The 16,162-nt window shown below is 58.1% G+C and overlaps 2 protein-coding genes and 1 non-coding gene across 3 annotated transcripts; 1 reads left to right on the plus strand and 2 right to left on the minus strand.

Moving 5' to 3' along the window:
* Positions 1-1,411: 1,411 nt before the first annotated feature.
* On the minus strand, positions 1,412-4,482 carry PSMB3 (proteasome 20S subunit beta 3). The gene is made up of 6 exons (XM_054286472.1): positions 4,344-4,482; positions 3,889-4,073; positions 3,260-3,367; positions 2,512-2,689; positions 2,104-2,198; positions 1,412-1,517 (listed from the first exon to the last, which is right to left on the minus strand). The coding sequence occupies exons 1-6, from the start codon at positions 4,344-4,346 to the stop codon at positions 1,469-1,471; spliced, it is 618 nt and encodes a 205-aa protein (XP_054142447.1). The 5' UTR covers positions 4,347-4,482; the 3' UTR covers positions 1,412-1,468.
* A 1,238-nt stretch (positions 4,483-5,720) lies between these two features.
* On the minus strand, positions 5,721-5,794 carry TRNAN-GUU (transfer RNA asparagine (anticodon GUU)). Its single transcript has one exon. It is a non-coding gene; the product is annotated as a tRNA-Asn (tRNA).
* A 1,968-nt stretch (positions 5,795-7,762) lies between these two features.
* On the plus strand, positions 7,763-15,837 carry PCGF2 (polycomb group ring finger 2). The gene is made up of 10 exons (XM_054286473.1): positions 7,763-7,810; positions 10,274-10,460; positions 10,655-10,751; positions 11,562-11,617; positions 12,083-12,133; positions 12,346-12,454; positions 12,626-12,674; positions 13,226-13,342; positions 13,916-13,996; positions 14,360-15,837. The coding sequence occupies exons 2-10, from the start codon at positions 10,349-10,351 to the stop codon at positions 14,684-14,686; spliced, it is 999 nt and encodes a 332-aa protein (XP_054142448.1). The 5' UTR covers positions 7,763-7,810; positions 10,274-10,348; the 3' UTR covers positions 14,687-15,837.
* The last annotated feature ends 325 nt before the right edge of the window (positions 15,838-16,162 follow it).

The following is a 16,162-nucleotide window of genomic DNA, read 5'->3' on the forward strand; positions in this document are numbered from 1 at the left end:
TTCATCCTATGGAGGTGGAATTCATCCTGCTGGGATGGAATTTATCCCACGGGCATGGAATTCACTCCACTGGGGACAGAGTTCAGCCCGTGGGGCAGCAGGGGGAGGCCATACTCCCACAGTCCCAGCTTGGAATCTGGATCAGCACAATCAGCAAGGAAATCGGAACCACTTTGAGTCTTATTTCCTTTTTTTGGTTTTTTTGGGGTTTTTTTGAGTATTTTGTTTGTTTGGATGGTTTTTTGTTTATTTGTTTTTGTTACTTTGGTATTTTGGGAGGAAATCCCTGCTTTCCCAGCCGGGGCAGGCTCAGGGAGGTGAGGAGCTTGTGGTGGTGGATATTCCCAATCCATGACTACTCTGCAGTCCTTTCCCAGGCCTCCCTTCCAGCTGCACCTGGAATTTCACCCCCAGATGAAGAATTTTCCCCCAAAACCAGGGGAGTGTCCCCAGCATGGCCACAGCCCCAAATTCCCAATTGTCCCCTTCCTGCAGAGCCACTCCCAGTGTCCCCCTCAGCCCCCGCCCCTTGTCCTGGCTCTGTGGTATGGATCCCATGGATAACTGGGATGGCAGAGCTCTGGACACATCGTTTTTAGTGGAAACCACTCAAAATTTCTGCTGCTCTGGGGCTGCCTAAGCAGCTGAATGGGAGTGGAGAGAGCAGATTCCATACACAGGTCACGAGGGTGGGCAGGGCTAATCAGTGCAACTGAATTGAAAAGAAAAAAAATGTGAATAAATTAAGTTTAATCTAAAAACTAAACAAAATAAAAACCTAAAAAAACTAAAAAAAAATATTTAAAAGTTAAAAAAAAAGAACATTCTAGGTTTTTTCACTGCTGTTTTTTAAATAGGAATTTGAAGTCCTCTGTGCTTGTCTGTTTGCTAGGAGCAGTTTGAGACACTGTTACTGTTTTGAAATGCATGCATGTTACAAGATGAGTCTCCAACCAGAGAAAAAAAAAAAAAAAATTAAAACTTTGTGTACATCTGGGTCCTCCCTGCTGTGCTCTTTGAGGGGTCACCCTCAGCTGCTCCTCCAGCATGGGGAGGCCTGGGGGGAGGCAGGATGGGGGAAAACTGGGAGAGGGGCAGGGTTTGAATGGGATTTTGGGAAGGAATTCCCCACCTGGGAGGGGCTGGGATGGAATTCCCAGAGCAGCTGTGGCTGATCCATCCCTGGAAGTATCCCAGGCCAGGCTGGAGCACCCTGGGACAGTCAAGGTGTCCCTGTCACTGGACAGGGTTAGGTTTTCCCTCTGCTTGCTTGGGATAATTTGTATTTCCATCCAAATTTGGGAGGTGCTGAAGGGATGGACTGGATGAAGGGTGACACTCCTGGAGCCACCTCTGTATCCTGGCAGCCAGGGTGACATCCTGACCCTGCTCAAAGGCACCAAAAGGGAAGTTGAGGGCAGAGTTTTATTTTAAAAAGTCCCAAGTGGCACAGAGCAGCTAGGCTGGGCTAATCCATGCGAGCTTTCAGGGTCCTGGTGGTGATCTTGTCTTTCTCTCTGGAAAGAGAAAAAGATGAGATTATTTACTGATAAACCCAGGTTTAAACCCTTCCTAGAGCTTGTCCTGCCTTGAGAAGTCTCAGGTTCACAGGCAGGAGCTCACGTGATTGTGACAACAATAAATAAACCCTTCATTGTGGGGAGCTCCCAGGGTTGGGTTGCTGCAGGGGCAAAATGGGATTTTCCAAAGGCAGCTGGTGACAGAGGTGAGAGTTAATGCTGTATTAATGAGGGGCAGAGCTCCTCATTCCCATGGGAATGCAGCCACAGAATCCCTGAGCAGCAGGACTCAAAATTCCAGGATTCCATCCTCAATCCCATGGGAATGCAGCCAGGGAATTGAGCAGAGGGACTCAAACTCCAGGAGTCATTTCTTGGCTCCAGCAAGGAACTGCTCCAGCAAAATCAAACCCTAGGAAGGAACAGAGCCTAGCTGAGGAGGGGCAGGATTTGGGGGATCCCTGAGGGAAGGGAAGGGTTTGGGGATCCCTGAGGGAAGGGATGACAGTGCCCAGGCCCTGGATTTGGGGATCCCTGAGGGAAGGGAAGGCAGTGCCCAGCCCCCAGGAGCCCCAGCACTCACATGACGTGCACCACCACGCCCATCCCAGAGATGGCGTCTCTGTCCACGGCGTTGAGCATGGCCTGCGAGATGGTCTCGAAGAGGTGCTCGGGCTCCTGGGGCACAGAGGGAGTACAGGGCTTCACCTGGGCTGCACATCCCCCCAGAAATTTCACCCAAACCCCCCAAAACCCTGCAAGCTTCCTCTCTCAGGCCGCACAAGGCACAGCTGGAATGAAGCCTCTCCCCAGCTCAGCGTCTCCAGTGAGCACAGGAGGGAGAACTCCTGAATCCACGGACCCCAGGAGACCCCAGGTGACTCCAGGCTATCCCAAGTGATCCCAGGAGATGCCAGGTAGGGGACCCTAGGTGACCGCAGGCTATCCCAGCTGACCCCAGGCTATCCCAGGTGACCCCAGCCCCACTGACCATGTCGGGTTCCCACAGGGACTCGCACATCCCATACATCTGCTCGGAGCAGGTGCCACTGACCACGAAGTCGTCAGTGACCATGGGGCAGCCGATGAGGTCCAGGGAGCAGATGAAGGGCTCGTGGCTGAGCGGGTCCAGCCCCGCGATCACCGGCTCCGTGTAGTAGGGACCAAACCTGGGAACACAGCTGAGCTCAGGACAGCCCTGGGGACAGGGACAGCCCAGGAGGAACCACAAGGATCACCTTGCTCTTCTGGGACCACAGGGATCATCCCAGCACAGGACAATCCCCAAAATACCAGCCTGTGCCCAGCAGCAGTGTCCAAACACTCCTGGAGCTCTGGCTCTGGAGCTTTGGGATCACCATTCCCAGAGCTCACCCTCTCTTCCCTGAATTTCCAACCCAGCCATTCCCTCCAGTCCCCAGAGCTGTCCCCAGTCCAAGCCCTGGTGCAGTCCCACATCCTCAGAAATGTTTTCCCGGCACAGAAACCATCCCACAGCTCCTTTCAGGGAGAGCCCTGCAATGGTTTTGGCATAGCAGACCACCCTGAAGCAGCAGGAGTTCGTTCTGCTTTGACAACTGATTCTGTTTTAATTTGGGGAGGAAATGTCACCCCAAGAGAACAAAAACCTGCTCAGGGAGGGGGTGGTGACAGCAGGAAATGATCCAGGCTCCTCTGGCCACCCCAGCACCCTCAGCCCTCCCTGGCACCACACAGATATTGCAGCTTTGCAGTTTTACCTCCTCTCGTAGAGCAGGTTGGACACCATGCTCATGAAGGTCTGGGGCTTGATCTGCCTCCCCTCCTTCAGCTCGTAGAGGTTCAGCCTAAACTTCAGCCTCTGGGCCCTGCAAGAGATCAGAGCTGGGCTTAAAGCAAAGCAGGGTCCTGCTGCTTCCCCTCAGCCAGGCCTGGCTGCTTCTGCTGCTAACAGACACCAGCACCAAAGGCTGCACACACAGCTGCTGCTGCAGCTGAGCTGGAACTGTGAGAGGAAAAGCTGAATTTCAGGGGTGAAAGTGGAATTTTAGCAGTGAGAGTTCAACTTTAGGAGTTAAAATTGAATTTTAGCAGTGAAAGGTGAATTTTAGCAGTTAAAGTTGAATTTTAGTAGTGAAAGTTCTGTTTTAGCAGTAAAAGTTTCGTTTCTGCGGTGCAAGTTGAATTTTTGCAGTGAAATCCCAACTCCAGCCGCAAAATCCCAAGTCTAGCAGTGAAATCCCAACTCCAGCACCGATGTGATCCCAATCACGCTGCTTTATTTTCAAACCTCTCCCAGCAGCAGAACCAGGCACAGCAGCACCGGCACCGTTAATTCCCATTATTTCCCATTAACTCAAATCCCCAGCCCTGCCGGGCCCTCACTTACACGGTCTGCACGTCCGTGGCCAGCCCGGCCAGGCCGATGTAGAGCCTCTGGCCCATGGGGAAAATCTTCTGGAAGTCGGTGGTTACGGTCTGCGCCTGCACGCCGAAGCGCCGGTCCGCGGCGATGGCCACGCAGCCCCGGCCCCGCATGGCCATCACGGCCCCGCCGTTGTACGACATGATCGACTGCACAGAGCGGCGGCTCAGGGCACCGGAGCGGCCTCCGGGGTGTCCCGGTATCGCCACCCCGAGCTGGGGTTCAGCCCCCGCCGCTCCTTGTCCGGCTCCCCACGGTCCTCCCCTCACTGAGCGGCCCCCGGGACACCTCCGGTACCGCCACCCCGAGCTGATGTTCAGTCCCAGCCGCTCCTTGCCCCGCTGCCCACGGGCCTTCCCTCACGGAGCGGCCTCGCCCCGCGCTGTGCTGGGCCCCGGAGGTACCGTCCCGAGTCTCACCATGGCTGCGGCTGTTCGATCACCCCTCGGTCACCGTTCTGTTACCGCTCTGTAACTGCTGTGTCACCGCCGTGTCCCCGCACCGCCCCCGCTCCGCTCCCGGCCCGGTCTCTGCCCAGGCCCCGCTCCGGCCGCGCCGCGCCGCCGCCGCTCCCGCCCTCACCGCTTCCCATTGGTCACTGCCACTGCCACTCTCACCCCAACGCTTTCCATTGGTGGCTGCCCCCAGTGATTTCGCCTTCCACGCTCACCATTGGCCTCCGCCGCCGCCTGGAGCCGGAGGCTGCTGGGGATTGGCGGGAGAGGCTGGGCGCTCAGGTGATTGGCTGAGGCAGGGGGGTGGGCGGGGCGGGAAAGTGACGAGTCACAGTGAGCGCGCGAGGCATGACGGGAGTGCGGGAGGGGTAACATCAGGAAAAAGGGGGAAACAGCTGGAAAAATGGGAAAAACTGGAAAAAAATGGGAATGTCTGGATAAACGGGAACGGCTGGAAAATGGGGAAACAGCTGGTAAATGGGAACAGCCGGAAAAATGGGGAAACAGCTGGATCGGGGCAGGACTGAATAAATGAGGGCACATCTGGATCAGTGAGGGAACAACTGGAGCAATGGGGAGCAAATGGATCAATGGATGCACAGCTGGACTGGGGAACAGCTGGATCAATCGGGGCACAGCTGGATGCGGGGCATAGCCGCATCTCCAAGGGTGGGGACACAGCCCCGAGCTCGCCGATCCAAAGGGGATTCTCCCAAAAATCTCCTCGGGAAGCGCCGGCACGGGGAGGGGGGGTTGGGGTCACTCTGGGGTCACGGCACATCCCGGCCCCGATGTGCAGGAGGAGCCCGGCCCGTGCCCGCTGCAGTTTTAAATCTCATTTTTAAATCCTAGTTTTAAAGTTCATTTTTGAGGGGTTTTCCGTCACAAAAAGTACCTGGCGGGAGCCGGAGCCCGCGTTCCACCCGGAGGGAGCAGCCCCGGGCAGAGCCAGGGGAGAATCCTCGGGATCGATCCCACCATGGCCTCGTGCCCGGGGTTTAACAGGAATTCTGGCAGTTCGGGAATTCCATCGTCTCAGGGCAGAGAAATGGAACTTACTGGAGTTTTAAGAGAGAGGAAGCTCGATCCGGCACCCTTGGGACCCCCTTCAGTTTAATTTTGAGGCAAATACGGGATTTGGATGGAAACAGAAAACCAGGCGCGATTTTAATGTCCCAAAACGTCCTCGTGGAAGCACAACGGGGATGGTCTGGCGACACCGTGAGCTGCTTCTGCAGCTCGGAGGGAGCACCGGGAGCGGATCCCTGGCAAGGGAACGTTCTCCGTGTCCGGTTCCGTCCCTCCCGAGAAAAGGAGCGGCGGGGGCAAAACGAGCGACTCCGTCCCTGGGTGGGCTCGAACCACCAACCTTTCGGTTAACAGCCGAACGCGCTAACCGATTGCGCCACAGAGACCGCGCTAAAAAATCGCTTTGCGCGCACGGCTCTCACTGTAGGAACTGGAACAAAACCTTGGGAACGGAAACGAAATACCGAGAACGGGACACCGGGAATACCGGGACACCGGGAATGGAAACGGGATACCGGGAACGGGGACGGAATACCGGGAATACCGGGACCTGGACACTGGGAATGGGAACGGGACACCGGGAACGAGACCACGACAGCGGGAAAGGAACGGGACACTGGGAACGGGACACCAGGAATGGGACACCAGGAACGGGACACCGAGAATGGAAACGGGATACCAGGGACGGGAATGGAACAGCGAGAATATCGGGACACAAGGAACGGGACACCGGGAACAGGAACGAAATACCGGGAACACCGGGAACGGGACACCAGGAATACCGGGAAAGGGAACAGAACATTGGGAATGGGACATTGGGAATGGGAACGGGACACCGATAATGGAATCAGGACACCGAGAACGGGATACGGGGACAGGATACAGGGAAAGGAAGAGCGGGAATGGGGAACAGGCACCGGCAAGGGACAGCGGGAACAGGACATCAGACACCGGCCCCAAGCACAGGGACACTCGACGCCGGCACTGGGACACCGGAACCGGGGCAACCGAGCACTGAGACCGGCACCGGTAACAGCTCCAGCAGGCACCGACCCCGCGATCCCGGGACCGAGACAGCGGCACGGAGAGCGGCTCACCGGGAACCCCGGGCACGGGGCCACCAGGAGGGGGCCGGGCTGCGAGCGCCGGCAGCGGGCGGGGAGGGGAGCTGCCGGTAATCCCGGGCGTGCGGGAGCCGCCGGTGATCCCGGGCATGTGAGAGCCGCGCTCGCTCAGCGCCTCCCGCTCCTCCTCCTGCCCCTTTCCCCTCCTTTATTTCCTTCCCGGCTTTTCCAGTTTCTTTTTTTTTCACTCTTCTCTTTTCCTGCCTTTTTTCTCTCCCTCCTTCCTGTTCTTCCCTCTTTTTTCCTTTCCTTTTCTCTTGTTCTTTTTTCTTCTTTTCCTTTTTTTTTTCTCTCATTTTCCCAGTTTTCTTCCCTTCCTTCTCCCTATCGTTTTCCATGTTTCTCTAATTTCCCTCAATTTTTTACCTTCCTTTTTTTCCATTCCTTTTCCCCGATTTTCCCGTTTTCCCTTTCTTTCCCTATTTTTTATTTTCCTTGGTTTTTTCATCTTCCTTTCCCCCCTTCTTGTCCATTTCTCCCTTTTTTCTAATTTCCCTGTTTTTCTTCTTTTCCCCTCCTTCTTTTCCATTTTTTACCTTTTCTCTAATTTCCCTCTATTTTTCTTCCCTTTCTTTTATTTCCTCTCTTTTCCCCCTCTCAATTTCCCTTTTCCTTTTCTTTCTTTCATTTCCCCCCTATTTTTTTCCTTTTTTCCCCCCTTTTTTTCTGTCCCCTTCCTCCAATTTTCCATTTTCCCTCTTGAAATTCCTTTTATTTTTTTTTTCTTTCTTTCTTTTTTCTCCTCTTCCCTTTCCTTCCCCCGAGGGTCCCGCAGAGGATCCCGCTCATCCCGGGTCACAATTTGGGGCCAAAACGGGGTTCCCGGTAAGGGGGGCACCGCGCCCGGAGCTTCCACCGGGGACCGCATTTTGGGGCCGTTCCAGCGGTTTTTGGGGCTTTCTCTTTTCCCCCCCGGGGGTCTCTGCGATGACTGGGAATGGGGGGTTCCTGGGGGGTCTCCCCAGTCTCGGCCCCTCGCTCCCTCCTCCGCAGCCCCCCAAAGGAATGAGGTCACGTGAGGCGGGCGGGGCCTGGAGGCGGCTGGAGGTGGGAAAAAATAAAAAAAAAAATAAAAAAAGAGGAAAAAATTAAAAAAAAAAAAAGGAGGAGGAAGGAGGGGAAAAAAAAAAGGAGAAAAAAAAAAAAAAAAAAAGGAGAGGGAGAGTGGAGGGGGAAAAAATAAAAAAGAGCCGCGGCCGCAGCGCCGCCCGAGCCTTGCCGAGCCGAGCCGCGGGAGCGGAGGGGCGGCCTCGGGGCCGCCGCTGCCGCCGCCACCAGGTAGGGACCGGCCTCGGTGCCCCCCCCCCCGGCCCGGGCCCCGCCGCGGCCCCCACGCCCCGCCAGCCCCAAAGATGGCGATGGCCGCCGCCGCCCCCGCTTTGTGCCCCGGGACGCCCCGGGCCGCACCGGCGGCGGCTGCGGAGCCCCGACAGCCCCGAGGGGGGCCCGCGCCGCCTCCGCACCGCGCCCGGCGCGCCGAGGCCGCTGCGGAGCCGGGGGGGCGCGGCGGGACCCCCTCGGGGAGGGCGGAGGGGCCGGGCCGCGCTGACAGCCGGCCCCGAGTACAAAGGGGACGCCCCGGGGCTACCGGGGCCGCCCCACCCCCGGCCCCACCACGGCCGTGCGGCCCCGGAGGCGGCGGGAGCTGCCGGGGGCGCGGCCGGGCACCTCCGGGCACAGCGCGGGGCACGCGTGGCCGAGGCCACCCCGTGTTTGTGTCCCCTGTGTGTCAGTGTCATCCCTGGTGTGCGTGTCTTCCGGGTGTCCGTGTTCCCCCCCCGGTGTTCCTGTCCCCCTCGGTGTCCGTGTCCCCCCCCCCCGTGTCCGTGTCCTCCGGGTGTCACGCCCCGCGGTCCCGTCCCGCCACCGCTCCCGGTGCCGTTTAGCGTGTCCTTGTCCCCACACGCTCTGTGGTCACTCGTGTCCAGCGGGGCTCCCTCCCCATCCCCGCAGCTCCGGTGCCGCGTCCCGCACGCCGGGACTGGAGGGGGGTCCCGGCGGGCGCTGCCGGGGGTGGCGGGGCCGCCCTCCGGGGCTGTCCCCTCGTGTTCCCGGGACTGTGCCCTCGGCTTCCCGGCGCTCCGGGTCCCGTGGGCGCCGTGCGAGGCCCGGGCCGTGCCGGGGGAGCCGTCCCGGGGCATTTCCTCAGTCCCGCGCTCGCCGCCCTCGGGGGTCCCGCGGGTTGGGTCCCGAGTTGGCGGTGACTTTGAAACGCCCTTCCTCGCCCGTGCCCGGCCCGGGGGCTTCGAGGAGGGGGGGGACACCGCGCCGGGCCACCGCCCACGGAGACAAAAGAGCCCGAAAGTCGCGGCCGGGGATGCGGGAGCCACCGGCGGAACGCGACGGCCCTGGGCGCTGCGGCGGGGCCGGGGTTCCGGGGGCTCTGGGGCTTTGTTCCCCCTCTCCCTGGCACGGGAAAGCGCGGCCGTTATCGTCCGGGTTATTAGAACCGGTTCGCGCCGGTGGCTCCGGCTCCCCCCTCCCGCCGAGCCCCGGGTCCGCCATTGGCGGCTGCGAGCGCCGAAAGCGGCGAAATCCCCCCAAAATACAGCCGTGGCTTCCCGCTGCCTGACGAGGCTGCCCAGTCCCGTGCGGGGGGGACTGAGACAGGGCACCGCGGGACCCCCGACATGGGGAGGGGCTGGCAGCGCCCCCCTCCATCCCCAGGGGCTGGGAGCAGCACCCGGAGGAGGGGGGCTGGGCTGGGAGGGGGTTCTGAAGCTCCCCAACGCCTCCGGGGCTCCTGGGCCCCCTTGGCTGCTGCCCCTCCAGCACGGTGATGTCCCCATCCCGGTCTCAGTGGTGTCCCCATCCCTGTGGCACCTCCATCCCAGTCCCAAAGGTGTCCCTGTAGTGTGCCCACTCCTGCAATACCTCCATCCCAGTGCCAATGGTGTCCCTGTCCCTGTGGCACCCCAATCCCAGTCCCAGTGACATCCTGCCCCTGAAACATCCCAGCAGTGTCTCCATCCCTGGTGCTGGTATCCTTATGCATGTGTACTGTAGCCCATACGTGTCCTTGTGTGTCACACGTGTGTCCCTGTGTGTCACACACATGTCCCTGGGTGTCACACGTGTGTCACTGTGTATCCCACTGTGTCACATGCATGTCCCTGTGTGTCACATGTGTGTCACTGTGTGTCCCTCTCTGTGTCTCCGTGTGTCACACGCGTGTCCCCGCAGCCGTGCGGTGCCACCGCCGGTGCTACGGCCCTGCCGCCGCCGTGTCCCGCTCATCTCCACGACCCCGGGGCTCCTCGCCGCCTGTCGCCTGGCCTCGGGTGGCAGTGACAATATCCCAACTGCTCTCCAAGTGTCGAGGTTACCATGGAAACAACGAAACTACGGCGATCCCGCGCTCCGGCGGCTCCCGCTGGAACCGGCAAAGCGCCGGCGGCTCCCACCGGGCCCCGCTGGGCGTCCCTGCCCGGGGGAGGTGCCAGACACAGGGCTTGGGGATTTTCTGTAGGAAAACCCATGGAATTTTGGCTGGAAATGCCTTTTCCATGGAAGCAACCCAAAATGCACTTTTTTGGGGATGTGTGTGCACAGCCACAGGTCGGGATTTGCTAACAGGGAGGATTTGTCACTACTCGGAGATGTCCCAGCGTGTTGGGGACCAACTTGGGGGCACCCAGGGACAGCCAGGGATGAGGCAGAGGGGGCTGGGCAGCTCCTGGAGCCAGGGGTGGCTGCAGGACTGGGAGTGACAAGTGACAGTCCCCACCGTGTCCCCTCCAGCGGTCCCTGCAGGTCCCACCCGGGGGGACCGCAGGGGTTTCCCGCAGGGAAGATCCGCCCTGGGGCTGCTCCAAGATGCACAGGACCACCCGGATAAAGATCACGGAGCTGAACCCGCACCTGATGTGCGCCCTCTGCGGCGGCTACTTCATCGACGCCACCACCATCGTGGAGTGCCTGCACTCCTGTGAGTGTCCCGCGTGTCCCCAAGGACCCTCTGGGCGTCCCAAAGCCCCTCTCACAGTGCCCACCCTGTGCCAGGCCCTGTGGAGCTGCAGGGGGCTGCACTGGGCAGGGATCTTGTCCCCACGCTGGTGTGGGGGTCCCAGGGGCTCTGTCCCCTTGTCCCCCCACTCACAGAGGGTCCCTCTGTCCCCACAGTCTGTAAAACCTGCATCGTTCGTTACCTGGAGACCAACAAGTACTGCCCCATGTGCGACGTGCAGGTGCACAAAACCCGGCCCCTGCTCAGCATCCGGTGAGCCCGGGGGGGCTCCTCTGGGGGAGCTTGGGGGGCTCCTTTGGGGGGCCTTGGGGGGCTCAGGAGGCTCGGGGGACTCAGAGGGCTCACAGGGCCACTCACTCCTTGTCCCTGCTCCAGGGGACAGCCCCAAGCACTTGGAGCAGGGGGACCCTGGGGCTCTGCTGCCAGCCCAGGAGCAGTTCCATCCTGGTCCTACTGGTGTCCCCATCCCTGTGACACCTCCGTCCCAGTCCCATTTGTGTCCCGGTGGGAGGGGAGTAGGGACAGGGGGAGATACCACCACAGAGAGAACAGCACTTGGGGACATCTGTGTGGCAGCAGAAAGATGGTGGGATGGGTGCCCTGTGTCCATTCCTGAGATCCTGGACCCCACTGATCCATCCGTCCGTCCATCCATCCATCCATCCATGCATCTATCCATCCTTTTTTGCCTTTTTTCCCCATTTTCTCTGGCTTGCTATAATATTTACATTCCCATGGCTCCTCTGGAGTCTCTATCTCCTCCTGCAGGGACAGAGCCACCACTGTTCCCGAGTCCTGGGGGGTGGTGGCACCTCCACATGGTCCCAACGTGGGCAAAAATGTGCGAAAACTGGGAAAAAGTGGGGAAAACTTGGAGATTTGAGGCTTTGGGGCGAGAAAGTGGGGATTTGGGGTTTGGGGGATTTTGAATGGGGAATTGAGGATTTAGGGTTTGGGATGGGAAACCCAGAGGGGAGCTGGGGGGAGTTTGTGCCCAGAGGAACACAAACTGCTCCTGAATCCCACTGATTTCTCCCACTTTTCCTGCTTCCCCCCGTCCAGGTCGGACAAAACCCTCCAGGACATCGTGTACAAGCTGGTCCCGGGGCTTTTCAAAGGTACAGCCAAGGATGGGGAGAATTTGGGAATTTGGGGTGTTTGTAACTCATTCCCATTCCCCTGAATTCCCGGGATCTTCCCAGGGATTTCCCATTCCCACAGGGACAGCAGGACACATGGACATGGCACCCATCCCAAACTTTGGGACAGTCTGGGAGCAGGAGCTGTGGATTTGCTCCGAGTGCCTTAGGAATGGGAAAAAGTTCAGGATTTGGGGTGTGGGGACCCAAAATCCCTCAGGATTGAGTGCCACTCCAGGGTTTATGGGATGGCTCCTGCTGGAGCTCCCACAGGAATTTCCTGGGCATTCTGGGGTGTCCTCTGTGCCCCCTTGCTGTCATCCTCCCCAGGGACAGCTGTCCCCACTCATGTCCCTGTCCCCATCCCTGTTCCTGTCCCTGTCCCTGTCTCCATCCCTGTCCCTGTCCCTGTCCCCATACCTGTCCCTGTCTCTGTCACCACAGATGAGATGAAGAGGAGGCGTGATTTCTACGCTGCGTACCCGGTGGCCGAGGGTGAGTGTCACATGTCTCAGTGTCAGTGTCACATGTCACAGGGTCACAGGGTCACAATGTCAAGTGTGAGTGTCAATCTCACAGTGTCAGTGTCACAGTATCTGTGTCAATGTCACACTGTCAGTGTCGGTGTCACAGGGTCAGTGTCAGTGTCACACTCTAGGTGTCAGTGTCAATGTCCCCGTATCCCAGCCTGTGTCCCTGTCCCGCAGTTCCCCTGGGCTCACAGGAGGTGCGTGGCGAGGTGGCTGAGCGGGACCAGGGCGTGGGGCCCGAGGATGAGATCGTCAGTCTGTCCATTGAGTTCCACCGGGACTGCAGGTATGGCCAGCTCCAGTACCACCCGGGGCTCTGGGTACTGCCCGGAGCCCTGGAACCGCCTACGGCTCCCTGTCCCCAGCAGTGCCATCCCTGATCCCAGTGTGATCCAGATCACAGCAGTGCCATCCCTCATCCCCCTTTCCCCAATCCCTGTCCTGTGTCCCGCTCCAGGGAAGAGCAGAAAGGCGCCGTGGAGAACGGGGACCTGGACAAGGACAAGGTGAGCAAGAGGTGGCACCTCGGTGGCACTGTGGTGGCACAGAGCCATTGGTGCCCAGCTGCCTTGGAGGGGTCCTGCGGGGCACAGGGGGACAGCCCAAACCCAGGACACCCCAAACCCCACATACCCCAAACCCAGGTCTCCCCAAGCCCCAGGACTTTCCAAACCTGGGACACCACAAACTCTAGACACTCCAAACTGGGACTTCCCAAACCTGGGTCACCCCAAACCCAGCACTCCCCGAATCGTGGACACCCCAAACCTTGGACCCCCCAATCCCCAGGACTCCCCAAACCTGGGACATCCCAAACCCGGGTCACCCCAAACTCGGATCACCCCAAACCCAAGACTCCCCCAAATCCTGGACTCTCCAAACCTGGGTCATCCGAAACCTGGGACACCCTAAACCCGGTGCTCCTCAGGCCCCGCCATGCCCGCTGAGCCCTGGGACACGCCGAACCCGGATCCCCCCAAACCCAGGACATCCCAAACCCGGGTCCTCCTAAGCCGGGTCCCCCCAGACCCGGTCCCCCAGAGCCGTCCCTCCCCAGGTGCTGCCGTGCCTGCCCAGCCCTGGGCTGCGGTTCCTGCGCTGCCCCGCGGCCATGACCGTGCTGCACCTGGCCAAGTTCCTGCGCAACAAGATGGACGTGCCCAGCAAGTACCGGGTGAGCAGCACTCTGGAACCTTCCAAAATAGTCAGAAATGTTCAGGAACACTCAGGAACATTCTGGAATGTGTGTTTGGGAATGGTCGCAAATGGTCAGGAATGTTCCGGAATGTTCCAGAATGGTCAGGAACGTTCAGAAATGATCAGGAATGTTTGGGAGTGCTTCTGAATGTTTGGGAATGTTTGGGAATGGTCGGGAATGCTCAGGAATGATTGGGAATGCTTTGGAGCGCTTGGGAATGCTTTGGAGTGCTCAGGAATGCTCGGGGGGGCATTGCCTGGATTCTGCCATGCTCAGCTCAGCTCAGAGGGGCCGTTTTGTCTCCTCAGTGTTGCCTCCACTGCTGATTCCTGCTTGTCCCAAATATTCCTGCTGGGCTGTCCCTTCCCTGGGGCTGGAGCCTTCTTTTTCCCATGGCCAGATCCATCCTTTCCCTGAGTCTGGATCTTTCGTTTCCCTGGGTTTGGATCCCTAATTTCTGGGGGTTTGGATCCCTCCTTTCCCGGGGTCTGGATCCATCCTTTCTTGGAGTTTTTCCTGGGGTTTGGATCCATCCTTTCCTGTCTCCAGGTGGAGGTGCTGTATGAGGATGAGCCCCTGAAGGAATATTACACCCTGATGGACATCACCTACATCTACCCCTGGAGGAGGGTGAGTAAATGGGGAAACTGGGAAAACCAGGAAAAGCTGTGCTGGGAATACTGGGAAAACCTGTACTGGGGAAACTGGGAATATCTAGACTGGGAAAACTGGGAAAATCTGGTTTGGGGGGATAAAACAGGGAACCTGTCCTGGAAAAATCTGTCCTAGAGGAAAAGTGGGAAAATTGGTCCCGGGGAGCTTTTCCCATAACAAATCCCAGAGGGGGGGGGAATTGGTGGCAGTGCAAGCGTTCCCAGGGCATTGGCGGTGGCAGTGCTGGTGTTCCCACGGTGTCCCCAGGGAATGGGGGGTGGCAGTGCCAGTGTCTCCACGGTGTCCCCGCGCACTGCCAGTCGTACCCCGTGTCCCCAGAGTGGTCCCCTGGCACTCAAGTACCGCGTCCAGCCTTCCTGCAAGCGGCTCAAGCTGTGCCCGGCGCTGCCATCCGAGGGCACCAACACTAGCGGCGCCTCCGAGTGCGAGTCGGGCAGTGATAAAGCGCAGAGCCCCGGGCTGGCGTCGCCCTCCGGGCTGGCGTCGCCCCCTGCCCTGCCCAGCCCCGGGCACGGCCCCCCTAGGCCTGCCCTGAACGGCTCCGCCTCGAACTGTCACCAGCTGCCACCCAGCTGCCACCCGGTGCCACCCGCCCGCGGCCGCAAAACAGCCCTGAACGGCAGCGCGGGCTCGGCCCTGAGCTAAAAATCTCTGGGCGCTGCTGGAAACCCTCCTGGAACTCTGGAAAATCATCCTGGGATTCTGAAAATCCTCCTGGGACTCTGGAAAATCTTCCTGAGACTCTCAAAACCCTCCTGGACTCTGGAAAATCCTCCAGGGACTCCTACAACCCCTCCAGGGACTCTGAAAAACCCTGCAGGGGCTGCTAAAAATCCTCCTGGAACTACTAAAAATCTTCCTGGAACTCCTGCAGACCCTCCAGGGACTGCTAAGAACCCCCAGGGATTCCTAAAAATCCTCCTGGGATTCTTAAAACCCCTCCAGGGATTCCTGAAACCCCCTGCAGACCTCTATAAATGTGGGTGTGTACATAGGGACAGAGCAGAGTTCTACAGAATTATTTTCTAATTTAAAAACGTAGAGAAGATGCAGAAATGGCAGCACATATTTTTAAATGTGCTTTGGGTTGGTTTTGTTTGGTTTTTTTGTTTGGTTTTGTGGGTATTTTTTGTGGGGCTTTAAGGTTTGTGTTTGACTTGTGGAAGCTGCAGGCCCCTCCCTCATCCCACCCCAGGAGCTGGGAGCTGACATACTCCCAAATTCCCACATTCCCAAATTCCTAAATTCCCACATTCCCATGTTCCTCCATTCCCACATTCCCACTTTTCCCAGAGGTTTTTCCCTCTCCTCCTCCTCCCTCTCCACCAGGGCCATGGCTGCACAGGTGAGGGCCAAGCACAGAACCCAAAACCCCAAAAGCCCCAAAAACCCAAAACCCCAAAAACCCCAACCACCTCCCCAGCCTCCCTGGACTCTGCTGCAGGGTTCTATTTCCCAATTTTGGGTTTTTTTTGTTTTTTTCATGGGCTTTCACACCCCACCTTGGAGCTCCCAGCTCCAGCAGCTCCAGCTGTTCCCAGATCTCATCCTGGGTATTTTTGGGGGGATTTCTTTGTTTTCCCTGTGGGCTCTGCCCTTCTGCACAGTAAATTCGGGGGTTTTGGGGATATTTTCCTCCAGCTTGGTGGTGGCAGCACAAATCCCCTAGATTATTTTCTCTTCCCAAAGTCCTGATGGCTCCAGGAAAATTTGGGGGCACCCAAAGGTTGGGATGGAGCTGCTCCCTGTTTCCCATGATATCAATTTTCTTTTTTTTTTTTTTAATTTTGTTTTGTTTTGTTGGGGTTTTTTTTGTGGTTTTTTTTTGTTGTTGTTGTTTTTGTTTTTTGTTTTGTTTTGTTTTTGGTTTTTGTTTGGTTGGTTTTTTTTGTTTTTTTTTTTTGTTTTTTTTTGTGTGTATCGCCCTTCTCAGCCTTTCCTCCTGTCCTCACGGTGCGTTTGTAATAAAAGAAAATAAAAATAAAAATCAGGTTTCAGCACCTTTGGCCAGGAGGCTCCAGAGAGGGGCGAGCATAGGAAGGGAGCAAATTCCTGCAGGGAATGAAGCAATTCCTACGTGGAATTAAACAATTTCTCTGCGAAATTCAACAATTCCTGTGT

Source organism: Melozone crissalis, unplaced genomic scaffold (assembly GCF_028551555.1).
Source record: "Melozone crissalis strain CALT ecotype California unplaced genomic scaffold, PUWL_Pcris_2 ptg000048l_1, whole genome shotgun sequence".
Classification (NCBI taxonomy): Eukaryota; Metazoa; Chordata; class Aves; order Passeriformes; family Passerellidae; genus Melozone; species Melozone crissalis.